General features: G+C 42.9%; 1 protein-coding gene across 4 annotated transcripts in view; it reads left to right on the top strand.

Moving 5' to 3' along the window:
* Positions 1–15,013, top strand: part of RHOBTB1 (Rho related BTB domain containing 1) — a 51,333-nt gene that overhangs the window by 16,591 nt on the left and 19,729 nt on the right. For 3 of the 4 annotated variants that reach the window (XM_032116621.1, XM_032116622.1, XM_032116623.1), the window contains 2 exons: positions 12,486–12,687; positions 13,045–13,148. In XM_032116621.1, coding sequence (XP_031972512.1) covers positions 12,496–12,687; positions 13,045–13,148 — 296 coding nt within the window. In that variant the 5' untranslated portion in view covers positions 12,486–12,495. Of the gene's footprint in view, positions 1–1,283; positions 1,359–12,485; positions 12,688–13,044; positions 13,149–15,013 lie in introns of those variants that run through there. The other variant, XM_032116624.1, reaches the window with a different exon arrangement.

The raw sequence follows: 15,013 nt of genomic DNA, 5'->3' as shown, positions 1-15,013 counted from the left end.
TGTGCCCATGTCCCGTATTGGTTAGCAACAGTTTTGTTGATGTCAAGTGGTAAAAGAAGAGCCAGAGACTGCTGTTTTAGCAGGGAGCCAGGTCTGGATTGTAACACACAGGGCCTTGAGCTGTTTTCACTGGTTTGAAAATGCCAAGTCTAGATTGTCACTATAAGAGAAGGGGAGGTTGTGGTTTAATTATGATGTGTGTGTTTTACAAGAAGGCTTCAAACAGTGAAAATGGAGACAAGTGATTTCAAAAGATAGCAGCAGCACCTGCAATAAGAGATTGCATGCCCAACATAGGGCATCATCCAGGGAGGCCTTCAGGACCTTTGCACTGTGTATGCATTAACAGTATTTGCAGTGTATACGTACAAAGACTGCATATGGAGGGTGTTGCTCTGTTTTCAAGTTGTTTCGTGTTCGAGTTTTTCCCGTGCGAGGCCGTGGCAGAAAGTCTCCGCTGCGGGCCGTGGGGCACGGGCGGGATGCGCCCGGCGTTCCCCGCTGCGGGCCGTGGGGCAGGAGAAGGATGCGCCCGGCGTTCCCCGCTGCGGGCCGTGGGGCACGGGCGGGATGCGCCCGGCGTTCCCCGCTGCGGGCCGTGGGGCACGGGCGGGATGCGCCCGGCGTTCCCCGCTGCGGGCCGTGGGGCAGGGGCGGGATGCGCCCGGCGTTCCCCGCTGCGGGCCGTGGGGCAGGGGCGGGATGCGCCCGGCGTTCCCCGCTGCGGGCCGTGGGGCAGGGGCGGGATGCGCTCGGCGTTCCCCGCTGCGGGCCGTGGGGCAGGGGCGGGATGCGCCCGGCGTTCCCCGCTGCGGGCCGTGGGGCAGGAGAAGGATGCGCCCGGCGTTCCCCGCTGCGGGCCGTGGGGCAGGGGCGGGATGCGCCCGGCGTTCCCCGCTGCGGGCCGTGGGGCAGGGGCGGGATGCGCTCGGAGCTGCCCCGCTGCGGGCCGTGGGTCGCTCCGCCGGGCGAGCGGGCGGGCGGGGGCAGCTTCATCCGCCGCCCCTTTACGCGCGGCCGCGGTTTCATGAATGAAATCCAATCGCCGCGCTAAAAATAGACGGCGGGGCTGGCGCGTCACGGCTGCCGCCGGCCCCGCCGCCGCCCGAGTCAGCGCCGCGGGGCGGGCCGGGCCGGGCCGGGCGGGGACCCCGCCGCGGGGCCGGCCGGGCGGAGCAGCGCCGGCGGTGATGCTGCCTCCCTGCCGAGCCGCGCCGGCTCCGGGCGCTGCCCCGCCGCCGTGAGGAGCAGCGGGAAGGGGGCGCGGCGGCGGCAGCGGCCGCCACCCCCTCCGGTGCCGCGGGGCCGGGGCCAGCCCCGCTGCGCGCACGCCGGCTGCCGGGCATCCCCCTTCCCGGGTAGGTCCCGCGTCGCCCGGGCGCGATCGTGCTCCGAGCTGCCGATGTGCGGCTCCGCAGGGGGCGGGTGGCGGCGCCCCGCGCGTCCCGTTTGCCCGCAGGTGCGCTCCCGCCTCGTCGGGAGAGAGCGGGAGGTGGTGGCATCTTCCCCTCCTCAGAGGACAGAGAGGGCTGAGTCCCTGATGAAGCAGATCTGTCTGTCTTCCTTTTCCAGCGAGGCCACGAGGTGCGAGGCAAAAATAGAGGGGTATGATGTGTACGGGAAGCACAAACCTCCTGCCGCTTGGTACCTCTGAGTGTCATTTAGTAAAAACCCGAAGGATTTCTTTCCCCCTCTCTTTTCCCCCGCCTATTTCTTTCCCCCTGCTGTGTCTGTGGAGTCTGTTGTGAGCTGCTGTGACAACAGCGGGAGGCTGTTGGGGGGTCTTGCGGCACAGATCATCAGGTGTCTATGTCGGGACCTATTTGTGGGCCATAGAAAGGGGCTGCAGAGACAAACGGTAGTAGACTTTTATTTTGTTTAGTGAACCTTTAGTGGGTACTGTGGCATCCAACATCTAGAGCAAAGAGAAATCAGTCACTGGACATACCGAGGCAGACTAGGTGGAGAGCTCCAAGTTGCCGTCTATTGGTCAAGGCACTACTCTGAAGGCAATATACTTGTTTAAAAAATGATAATAATAAAAGAAAGCCCTTGAGGCTCTGCATATGGTCACAGCAAGAGCAAGGAAGTGATGCCAGAATAGTCTCAATGACTTTGTTCATCCTCAGTTTGTGTACTATTTCAGGACACACAGCTGACTTGAAGCCAAATGTTCAGCTTGAGCTGTAATAGAAGCTGAGGTGGAAATTAGCTTTTCCAGTGTGCTTAAGGGGAGTCCTTTAGCTGGTGGTCTTTCTAGGCAAAAATAATGCATATGTGGAGAAACCCACCATTGTTAGGACTACATTGAAGAGTTGTCATGACTGCTCAGTGTAAGCAGCAATTGAATGGCACATCTTTCAGTAAGGGGTGTATTTCAGGATGAGGAGTCACACTACCTGGAAATGGAATGCCTTAATTTCTTTTCAGTATTTTTCTGAGGTCCTCTTACATTAGGATATGGTTTTCTTTCTATGCATGTTGCATTTGTACACCTGATTCTATGTCTCAGATATACAATGTATCTACACAATGTAACAGAAGGAAAAAATTTGAGTTCAGTATTTGTACTAGGGTTCTTTATCTAAGTGACATAATACTTAAGGAGCATAAGATCTGGGACAGGCTCAGATACACAGAAGTATTTTTATCCAAGAAGAAATAAACATCAATTTTAGCTCTGGGGAGCTTTCTAAAACTCCTGCCCTTTTAAAACTCCAAGCTTCATAAATAACTGTAAAGCATTAGGCTGAGAGGAAGAACTGATCACTTGACCAGTAAATCCTGATGTTTGATTCTTTACTAATACATTTTATTTGCTGGAAAAATGCTTAAGTCCTCTATCCAGATGTTACCCTGTGCTGAAGGAGTCAAAAGGACAGACGAGCCTTGAAGGAGGAGAAGTAAAGAAGCAACAGGTGTTTGACATGCTCCTCCCTTGCTGCCTTCTATGCTGCCAGAGAAGTATACAAACACTGTAGAGCAAAGTATGTGCTTGGGAAGGAGGAAAAGGAAAAGCTGAGGCGTCCTTGCTGCATACAGCAGACTTGCAGAGCAGCTCAGAAACTGAGTGAATGTACCCTTGGATCACTGATTGGGTTTCCATAAAAGAGCTCAAAACTTAGTGCTGAAGGAGTGAGTATTGCATGAGCTACAACTGGTGCCCCTGCAGTGCAGAGCTGGGGCTCTTTGGCGTTACAGACAGGTCGTGAAATAAGAGTATGGATTCCCTTTGCTTCCCATCCAACACCATTCTACTTTTCTGTTTTCCTCTTCTTTCTGTCTGACCTGAGACACAAGACAGCAATTTCTTTCTTCTTTTTAAATTATTTTTTTCTTTACAAATGATCTCTGTGTGGCACTAGACATGACAAGTAAACCCTACATCTATGTGCCTCCTGCTGATGTTGCTGGATTTGCGTTTGAGACATAAGTGCAGAACTTGACCAATGATCTGAAAATAGCATTTACCTGGTCTGCCATCCTGAAGTGTTTGCTATTCCAGTCAGTGTTTAGGTCCTTGGGTGGGTTTTTCCTGCTGTCATTATGAGCTCTTACTCTCCTTTGGTAGTTTCCTTGTGGTAATAATGTCTGGGAATGAATAAAATCACATATAATGTCTTTCTAAGATGACTGATTAACAAAGAAGAGAATGCATAAGAATTGTCACATAAAGTTCAAGAAGCAAGAGCCTGATTCTATCTTTTGGAAAGAGAACAGAAAGTGAATTCAGCATCTCTCTGTGCTAGAAGATCACCAGTGTCTCTGGAATATTCTTTGTTTGTAGCTCTAGCAAAGCTTGATAAATATTTACCCCACAGAAATACACAAATGTTGTGAGAATGCCTTATTTGGTGATTATTGTTGTTACCCCTTCAGTACTGTTGGGAACACTGCTTAGGAACAGCATACAGTGTCAACACGTGTTTTAAGTGGGTACAATCACTAACAACCTCTGCTACAGTATCAGAAGTTTAATACTGCACGAGCAGCTTAATTGCACAAGAGTAAAATCAGGTGTTTCATGGAGTTTCTTACCATGAGACCTAGTAGTGTTGAGTCAGGCTTTTCCAGCAACCCATCTTCTTTTAAGCTTTGAGTTTTATATGTTATCCCAGATAATCTTGGGCATGGCAGTCACTAAGGATTCAGCTGCAGCTTTGCCCTGGTTATGTTGATCCAAATACCAAAGCAGGAGTCAGAGCACCTGATGCTCTATATACTTTGATGGATCATGTGATGCAGTAGCTGGGGACCTGGGAATGAAAAAAATTGCTGCTGAGAACCCAGTGTCCACAATGCACACGGCTCAGGGACAAAGGGTGTTATTTCAGACTCTCTTTGAGTTGGTCCCATGGACTGAATGCTTACTTATCACTGGGGGGTGGCACACCTTCCCCTTCAGAATTCAGTTTGTGCACTCTGGCTGCACCTGATGTGAACCAAAGCATGGAATGTTTGCTTCAAAAATGTATTCTTGAGCTGACTTAAAATGCTATTAGCGGTGCACCCTTATTCAGCTCCTGCAGCATAATCTTTTGTTGCAGAACGAGGACTAATCTGAGGACTTCGTGCATTTTATGGGTGGCTGCTTTAAAAAGTGCCAGCTGTTTGGTGATGGTTATCACCATCAATGGATATTGTCCATTCTTCAGGTGCTTGGTTCTCAGCCACTTTTATTCATGTCAGCCACAGTTAATTTCAGTTTGTGATGATGTGACAGATTACGACCCACAGCAATGCCAGATCTTGGTCACTGCCTAGTCCCTTGTGTCTGCTATGTTTATCTCTGGTGAGTGGAAAGAATAGTCAGTTGTAGCCAGGTATATCTGGAATCCTCACAAAATGCATACACAAAGCTAAAATGCCAGCCTTAAATCAGGCATGTGCCAGCTGTAGGGGTGTTACCCTCTTTCCAGGGGTGGGTCCATTATGGGCACCCTTTTCCACATCTCTCTGCACACCAAGAGATAAGCAAAAAGGGGCACAAGGGACTGCCTTGTGTGGTGGCTTGTTCTTGAGGTATTTCTCTGGAAAATCGGTGAAGGGAGGAGTGGCAGTGCTGCAGGCTCTGCCACAGTGCAAAAAACACTCATCCCAGATTTTCACACACGAGGTTTCTGAAATGGTTAAATGTCCTTCACCTGCCATGTGGATTAATTTCTAGGGCAATGATCTCATCACAAAGGATATCCCAAGGTATGTCACAGGTCAAAATAATATGTAAGCTGCTCAGTGTAATCAGCTTGTTGATTTCTGCCCTTCAGGTCTTCCAGAACTTGTCAGAAAATTTACATAGCTCAGGTCTAATGCTGAACTCTGCATTTGGGTCTCTATTTGGTCTGATAGACTGAGTGTGTATAACACAAAAACAGGTCCTTGTGAGGTGCATGTTTTTTGAGGAGGCTCAGGAGAATCTATTACTGTACCTAAAACTGAATGTTTTCATTCTCAGCTATTGCGCTTCAGAGCAGTCTGTTTTACACATTGTTATGTGGGAAGAATTTGTGTTTTACTAGTATCTCTGATTTTTGGGCACCTGAGGAAATGCTCATTCTTACTGATCAAAAGTTTTTGTGTCATCACAGAGGTAGGTCGGGCTTGACGAAGGATGCTGATAATTAACAGGAACAAACAAATGTGGAGTCATGCAGGCAGAGAAAGAGCAGAGTGACAGGCTTCTGACACTGCCAACCAGGAATTATTATTCCTGGTCTCTGCAATTTCTGTGAGGGTTGTGGTGATCGTTTGACTGAGAAGTTTTCTAGCAAACTTGGAGACATCTGTTATGTCTTCAACTTCACATCATCATTAGGGGCTGCTCCTTTCATTTCTGTGTGAAGCCATGGTCAATTTTTCACTCCCTTTAAAACTTGAGGGATAGAGTAGGGATTATGGCAGCTGAAGGGAAGCTTCTGAGAACTTCTTTCTTTAAAAAGTAAGAGGTAGCATCCAGAAATAAATCTGATGCTTATTGATCAAAAGCTGACATGAAAGAAGCTGGTTCAGGCAAGCCAAGTGGAGTGTCTCTTGATGACAGCCTCAGTGTTTCACTTCTCCAGCTGTATAAAATTTTAGCAGCATTCTGAGGGATTTATTTCTGTGTTGATACTGGCCCTAAGCTATCCCAGGACAGAAGAAAAAGGGTAGAACCATGTTCTGCCCTTGTGGAAGATAAAGGTGTTTCTGTTGACCTGCACTCTTGTGGGCAGCAACAGCCAAGGTTATCTCATTTATCACCTCGTGCAGTGAAACATTGCCATCAGCTGCCCTTCTCTTTCTGCCCATGGGAGAGCCAAGGGTCTCACATTTGTAATCAGGTCAGCTTTAGAATATAAGGGTTTTTCTCCTTCCCCAGTCATTGGCTGTATCTGTTGTTTTCTTCTGCTGATGGACCAGGTAGGGCAAGTAGGTGATAAATTCTAGAGTTAATCTTGAATTTCTTCCTTTTGAATCAGTCTCCTCCTTTTCAGTCTTTCCATGTAAACTGCCAGAATTTTAAATAATGGCAATATGGTTATGCTACTTCATCCTGGACAAGAATCCAGCCTGGTAAGCATCATGCCCGCCTTTGTCCCCTGGTGACCTAGTAATCTGACCCCACCTTGAGACTTACTACCCTTTGTTGTCAGCTAGTTCTTTGATACTGACTAGGAACAGTTTTCCTTTTGAAACCAGTCTCCCCAACAGCCCTCCTATGATTTAAGAAAGTATTAATATTAATGTACACCTTGTAAAAAATGGTTTGTGATGGTCTTTCAGCAGCTGGTATAGTTTATCTGTTACTTGATCCCATGTTGTGATTTACTTCACAAATATACTTGATGGGGCCCTAAATTCACTGATTAAATTGAGCCAAACCACCAAAGGGCCTTTTGGCCCTTAACCTTTCCCCAAATCAGAGCTGTCTGTGAACTCTACGCTCTTGCACAAATGAACACTAAGTTCCCCCTGCTTTATCCCCTGGCATTTCTGTGTTAATCCATTAAAGATTCTGAAACACCACATGGCAGGTTATATATTGAGAATGAACATTTCACACGCTTGTTCTGGCTCATGTGCTCGTTGGTCCTTGCCAGCGTGCTGGTGCCTTGGGATTCTGCACTGCAAGGTAGTGATTTCAGGGCCTGAAGAACTTGGCATTTTGTATCTTCTTTTCTAGTTTCCATGGTAGCAAGCAGTAATTTTGCAACTAGGGGATGGAGGCAAGAGTGTTGCGTAGTCTTGTAAATTTTTTTATATTCTTTTTGACGTGTTATTGCCTAATGGTCCTGTGAAGGAGTCACTCCAAAACTATACTAAAAAATACATCTCCAGAATAGATTGAAATATGGAGAAGCTACAAATGCACTTCCATTTAGTTTCATGAAAGTGTGTTTTTTGGGGATAAGTGTTGATGATCTTACTGGCTTACTGGTAGGCTGAGTTTTTTAGATAATTCCCATGCCCACCGTTCATGTTAAGTCATGTTAGACTTTGGTGTCTCTTTCCATTAGATTTCTTTAGTAAAATTGTGACATTTTAATTGTGGTTGGCACCCCCTTTGTTTGAAGGAGTTCCTGGTTTGCATGTTTGGTGAGATTACTTGACACAAGTTGAAATTATTAATTTTTTTTTTCCCCATGGAATTGCTTAAAGAAAAACTCCACTCTCAGGCAAGGTTCTTACATGCTGTCATTTTGAACTGCAATCTGAAGAGTTTGCTCTTAGCACAAGAACTAAGTAAAATTCTTGCTTTGAGGGGTCCTATCTCAGTCTTATGGGATATGTTTAAGTACAGAGCTAAGAAGTAAATGCCTGCAGGATCACCCCATAATCACTGATTAATGTAGACACTCTTAGTGATTTGTTTGTGGTGTTTGTCATTTGTTCATGCTGAAGAGAAAATGGTTGATAATTAGCTACTTTTCTTTGAAAAAAAATCTTGGTTATGTTCTGTATGTGCTAAGTGAGGATTTAAACACCTGGACATTTGAAAGTGGGCATTTAGAGATCCATAGGGGTGGATTCCTGATCTTCCACAGGCAACTCGCCATTGGGTTTGGATCTTCATCCACTTTGTTTCTAGCAGAGAAAACTGCAATCACAGCTTTAAATATATTAAACTGCATTTTTAAAACAAGTTCATGGTTTTGATCTGGTTATCTATTGTATATAAATACACCTACACTAATACAGAGAGTGAGTGGGATTGTGTGTGTCTGTTGTGTTTAATCTGTGTACCAGTGGACTCGATAATCAAGTGATGTGCTTCATCCACAGATCTTTTGGAAAATTTCCCTAGAAAGGGAGTGTTTCATTATTGAAGCTGACCAACCCTCATGCTATGGCAACCACAACTGTTTTATGGTGATAATAATAACAACTCATTTAGCAATGAGGAAAAACTAAATGAAAAACCAAGCACTCCACAGCAATTTCAGGTGAAGCAACAGAGAAAGAAATTGGCAGCATAACCATCTGCAAGCTGTGGTTCAAAATAGTAGCCTTCTATTTCTTTGGAAATACATCAGCTTTATTTGGAATATTTCTGAACTGCTAATCAAGTGAATGAATTAAATGGCTTTATGTTAGATCTTGAGTCTGCTCACTTCTCTTGCTTTTTTGGCTGCCTCTGTCATCTCTTCATCTGCAAACAATCACAGGTGACAATGTGAAAATAGAACATCCTAAGAGATTTTTGAGATCCTGTGTTATTCTTACGAGTATCTTTTTCCATTTCCATCCATCTGCTCATCTTTCTTTAGAACTGGATTAAGCAGCTGAATTTTGTGCTCCTTTCTTTTGGAAGCAGCGATTTCTGATCAGACCTTTTCCCTGGTAGGTTTCTTCCTGCCCCTCCTTTGATGGCCTTTGTCTTTCTCTGGCTTTTTTGTCAGTGCCCTTTCTGGGACTGGTCACATTTCCAGTAACTTTCCTCATAGTTTTACCCTGCTTTGTTTTGCTAGTAAACTAAACTAATGCTGGTTGTAGGTTGGTTTTAGCAAGTTTTTCGTTGATCTTGGAATGTTATGCCTTTTTTAAAATCTTTATATACACTGCTTTGTTCTTGTCTAACCAGTTCAGTTTCAGTTCCTGTTGGTCTTTCCAGATATTACCAGACTTTCAGAGCTCAAATCTAGTTGTTGTTGTTTGGGTTTTTTTTAATATTTGTTTTGTAAATACATGTTTAGCATTTTAAATCAGCATGATTATATAATAGGTTTAGCACCAGCTTAACCTAGAGGCTACTTTAAAAAGAACTAACTGTGGCTGTATTTTTTAGATCTTGTATGTATTTCTGGTTTTAATCATTCCAGTAGCCAGAAGGCATCTGGCTACATTTGTAAGCATTTAATCAACTTTTTTTGCTAATTGTTTATACTATAATTTGTTGTTAGCATCTGGTTTTACTTGAGGTGTCTAAATATCTCTCTGGGCTTCTGTCTGTCAGTCTCTTCAGGAGCTATTTCTGCTTTAATCCTTTCCTGAAAACTGATGAACAATATTTAAATGATCTGCATTTTTAACACAGAGTTAGACTGTAGATACTGGAAGGTGTTTAAGGACTTTCCTTAACATAGCCACAGAGCTCTACTTTTGTTTTTATTCCCAGTTTATTTTAATCTCTGTCCGGTGCAGTATTGAGTCATGCTAAAAATATCTTCATTAGATTGTCATTGATCTACAGCAGGGCATTCAGGCATGCTGTGTCTGAGTCCTGTGATAACTTTGCTTTAATTAAGTTAGTAAGTATATTGGAAAATTAAAACCCCAGTAATTTTAAAATTTTGTTTTCATGTGTTCCTTTTCTAGGATTCTCAGATAGTTGCATTGATTTATCTAGTTACTTTTATGTAGATTTTCCTGTTAATTTTAAACTGGCTTTGTTATCCTTTGGAAATTTTTTTAAGATTCCAGACTCTGTACTTAATACATATTTTGAGACTGATTGAAGCACATTTTTGCAGAACTACCATTTAAGAACTTTGGAGGAATTTTAAAATCAAACTGTTATATAATACCACAGCTAATCCGTGTAACAGCATTTTAATGGAATATTGGGTTGGAAGAAAAATTGATTTGGCATCTCTGCTTGGTAGTTTAAAACCAACCAGACACACTGGCTAGCCATGCTCCTTCATTTTGTTTTCTAGCCTTGTAAACATTTTCACATTCCATCTGTGATGTCTAGTCCATGCATGAATAAAATATGAAGTAATTTAATACCACATAATATGGCAAGAGGGTTGCTGTTTATTCTCAGACTTGAAACTTTTTAAGATCACGTGCTGAAAGCTCTTGGGGTTTTGCTATTCATTTGGGGCGCTGCCTATGAGGCCATGGTATATGAAAATGCCACATTCTCTGTAGTGTGGAGAAAAAAAAGTACTGTTTTTGTACTTTTATTTATGTCATGACTGTATCCTCCCCAAGGATGCTGAGGAGGAACAAGGAGTTAGCTCTCAGTTCTCTTCTTGTGTTTGGAGGGGTACAGAGCCCATGGCCATCCCAGGGATCAGCCTCATGAGAGCTTGCATCCAGCAAGCAGCTGGGGCTGGATCACAGAGAGGGAGCTGGAAGCCTCTGGAGTGCTTTACCTCAAGACTAGTAACCTCTCAGGATGCAGGTTACAAGCCAGGTGAAGGGATAAAGGCTGTCCCTTATAGCTTTGTGTCCTTGTCAGTTCGAAGCCCTGTGCCGATGCAGCAGGTTGGTGTCACGAGGCTTCACATGTGGTCAATCCTCTGTGTGTGTGCTCAAAGCTGTGTTGTTTGCTCTGCATCTGGCAGGTTGCAGAGCTCTGCTTGTGCCACAACGCACTTGTGCCAGGATGCAAAGTGTCTGGGCCCATGTTTCCATCCCAGGTAGGATAACTCCAATATGTATTCTCATGTGCTAGGCTGTGCTGCTGCATTTCCAGCAGCACTCAGTGTCTGGAAACATCAGTGTGACACACTAGTGGCAAAAATCACTCTTGCACCTCATCTGTGTCGTCCCTAACTCCTCCCTCCACACATAAATAAAGATTACAACTGTGCCTTAGCCATTACAGTTATTAGTACACAGTCCTTACCAAAATTTTATCTAAATGGGTAACCTTGAGTTCTAACAAGGACTTTTGCTTCTTGGTGTACATCAGTTTAAATAACGAAAGAATACAGGTAAAATCAGTGTTTGAATAGTAGTTACAAAACATGATTTTTCTTAAATCAGAACATAATGCCTCTGACAGTGAAAATTGGACACCAAAATAGCTTGAATCTGTTATTTTAAACAGCCTGACAGCTAATATATATTCTATATTTATGTGTGAATGAGATGTGAATATTAAAAAAGGTATTAAAACAAATAGTTGGATTTCTTTATCTGTAGTGCTTTCTTCTCAGGAAAAAGGACACCATTACTCCAGATGATGACCTGTGTTTTGTCAGTTAAATTGCCGTAGGTTCCTTGCTGAGATAATTATTAGGCAAGCCTTCCTGAACAGGTTTGTGACTTGCCTTTTCCCTTTTCTCCCTCCTTGATTACAATTCCCTGGCAGAGACCAGATTGCTCAGCAGACTGCTAGACATTAGAAAACCAAATTCAGATATATCAAGCTATGATCCCACGTATGAAAATGACAGACTGTAGTAAACATGCATGAGTTGGTTTTAGTTTTTCAAATACCCATTTTTCCCAGCTTGCATTCATATCCAGGCATTTGTTCAGTATGTTGCCATAGAATATTTAAGGAAATTGTTTCAATAATAACTTTCCATGAGGATAGTATTTTCAAAAAACTTCTCTCTGTTTTCCATTTCACGTCAAAAAGAATTTCTAGGTGTAGATGACCATATTTGGAAATTCCTGCTTGGCTCTTGGTTTCATTTTAGTCTATGATCTGTAAAACTTCTTGGACAATTAAAAGTGTGCGATACATGCAGATATATATATATATATATATATATATATATATATAATGGGAATTACGGTTTTGTAGCAAACAGTCTCTGGAGTTGTCTTACAAGTGAGTTTTATTGTGTGCTGGAGCCATCTGTGTGACTTGCTGTTAGTAATATTGTTTGGGCAGCCCTAAATCAAATCCTGAATGGGCAGGATTGCAGAAGGCAGGTTTATACTGGTATCCTTCAGGTTAAGCCCACTGATGCCCATGCTTTTTTTCCTCCTGGCATAAAAAGTATTAGCAAGAGGTAAGTTTGTGCTAGCTGTCCTTGTTTCACCAAGATCTATCTTCTGCAAACAGGCTTGTGTTTACAGAAACCAAAGTGAAAATAGCATGTGAACAGCATAAAGCCACTGCAGTCAAAATAGTTGTGTATTTGCATAACCGAGCAGTATTTAAAGGACTGGCTGGCTTACTTTGGGACAGTTTACTACACACTTTTCCTTAAGAGTTTGTTGTCTCCAGGGATCTCTCAAGAAGTGGAAGTAAAAGGCTGATTCTAAATAGCACTGTTTTCACACAGAAGTAGAAAACAAGTTTAACTGTCTTGTTCCAGTTTTCGATAAATGGACATTGACATGGACTACGAAAGACCCAACGTTGAAACCATCAAGTGTGTGGTGGTTGGAGATAATGCAGTGGGGAAGACTCGTCTGATCTGTGCGAGAGCCTGCAACACAACCTTGACTCAGTATCAGCTGCTGGCAACGCACGTCCCGACCGTCTGGGCCATTGATCAGTACCGTGTCTGCCAGGAGGTAAGGACTGCAGGTGTGCACAGCGTGCAGCACATGCTGCAAGGTGCTGCTATTGTTTATTGGCAAGCCTTACCCTGCCAGGATGCAGCAATGAGCTCACAAGTATCTTATGAGTGATCTCTACTGCAACCATGGTCTGAAACACCTCTGGTTCTAAAGTAGTTTCTTTATCAAACCTATTTTTAGCGAGATAAATATTCTGCCTGTTTTATAAGATGCATCATTTGGTAGAAAACTATATGGGATAAACTCTTGACCTAATATGCTTTGGACCTTTTGATGGGGTCAAATTTTGATGAATTAGAAAAGTAATTGTCTGATGGAGGGAAAGACAATGTTTTGCGTGTTCTGTTCTAGGTCCTTGAACGCTCAAGAGATGTTGTGGATGAAGTGAGTGTTTCCCTCAGGCTGTGGGATACATTTGGGGACCACCACAAAGACAGGCGCTTTGCTTATGGAAGGTAAATTGATCCAAGCAAAATTTTAAGAAATACTTGTGTTCAAATTTTAGGGCAGAAATAAATTGCAAATCTGAATTTTGAAAAGCAAGGACTTAAAAACAATCACGGGTATTCATGTTCCTGCCCACTGCAAAGAGGATTATCTGCTGTAAGGATTAAAAAGATATAAATATTTAAAAAGCAGCATAGTTTTACTATACTACATTTCCTTCAACAGCCTGCTAAGCTCTGTCAACAACTGTTGTCCTATTTTGAATTTTAAAGAACATTCTCCAAAATGAGATCGTAGTGTTACAAAATTGAACATCAGCATTCTCTGTCTGTATAAGCAGTGTATGATATAATTGCTTAACAAGTAACAAACAAGGAGAGACGTTGGGAGCTATCACTCTTACTCAATGAAATATTTATTTTATTAAAACCTGTGATGTTGAATGGGCAGCTAATCTCTTGAGAGCAGAGCCAGATTCATGAAAGATGAGGCTCTTCTGTATTTCCTTAATTAAAGCTGAAGTTTTTCTTCTATAAATACAAAATGTCTATTAGTGAATCGAATTAACCCTGGAAATTCTAAAAAATACATATATAAAATACATATTTAAATCAACATGATCTACATTTTACCAGCATGTATTATATATATGTGTGTGTGTATAGATATATATATTTTTATATATATATATATATGTATGTGAAAGTTTAGCATAGTTTCAACAAGGACTGAAGCCAGTGATAGTCTTTCTGATTTGTTTAATTAGATCTGACCTTGTGGCAGTACAGACAGCAGAACAGCTGTATTAGGCAAATACTGAGCTGAAGGTGGGTTTTGGACCTATATTTTCATAACTCATATTTGAGAGGTCTCAGTCCTCACCCATTTTTCACCTTGTCAAACTTTTTCATAACCTTTTCATATCTGCTTCAGTTGCTGCAGTTGGCCAGACTTTCATAGGCAGACACATTTTTTTTTTCCAGCTAGGAATGCCCTTTGTAGAGTGTCAGCCCCAGCTTTCTATTCCATTTGGTCAAAATGTACTGTCTTGCTGTTCTTCTCCTCTCTGTGCTGCCTGATGACACAAGTGACTTTGAAGGAGGATGGTCTTTTCTATTCTCTACCCCTTAGAAATTCTGTAGAGGGTTCTGCTGGTTGAATCCACCCATTAAATTTTCAGGCTGTAGAATTCTGTATGTTTGTACAAACCCTCCTTTGTGTATAGCACTGTGTTAGTTGAGTTTTCACAGAGTCATGAATTACCTGGAATTTTCTGTCAGGAGCCAAAGTGGCAACACATCTGGGCTGCACGACCTGTACTGTTTGTAAGTAAGCTTTGTGAGAGAAGTTACTGACTTTAAGGTAATATTTACCTTAATATTTAGTGCTACTGGGATATGTCCATAGATACTGTTTTACCTTTTGGCAGCATGTGGAGCTTGCATTGATAAATTTGGATGTAACTTCATGTTTCCACTCACTGCTCCACTTTGATGTGGCTTCCCGATATTCTGCAACAGATACTGTGACACTGAGAAGATTACTGGAGATTAGGAGAACAGAATCAGGCATGTTCTGAACCCTGATCCCACATTTACTGCCAGGATGGGAGAGGGAGGAAACGACATACTTAGATTCTAATCCTGCAAACGCCAAGGAGGACGTGAATAAGTTGAGATCTTGAGGATTAAGCATATGAACACAGTGATTCATTTGTGATGTTAGCAGAACTGAACTTGTGTAGAACAAGGTTTGCTATATCCTAATTAACTTTGAAAGGCTGTTCTGGAAGCCTGCTCTCCTGTTAGTGGCTTTTCTGCAAGTCTATTAATGAAGAAAGTAACTGGAAACTCTAAAGAAATACTTTTTAAAT

The sequence above is a fragment of the Corvus moneduloides genome, chromosome 8 (assembly GCF_009650955.1).
Source record: "Corvus moneduloides isolate bCorMon1 chromosome 8, bCorMon1.pri, whole genome shotgun sequence".
NCBI lineage: Eukaryota > Metazoa > Chordata > Aves > Passeriformes > Corvidae > Corvus > Corvus moneduloides.
This window is presented reverse-complemented; position numbering and strand designations above follow the sequence as displayed.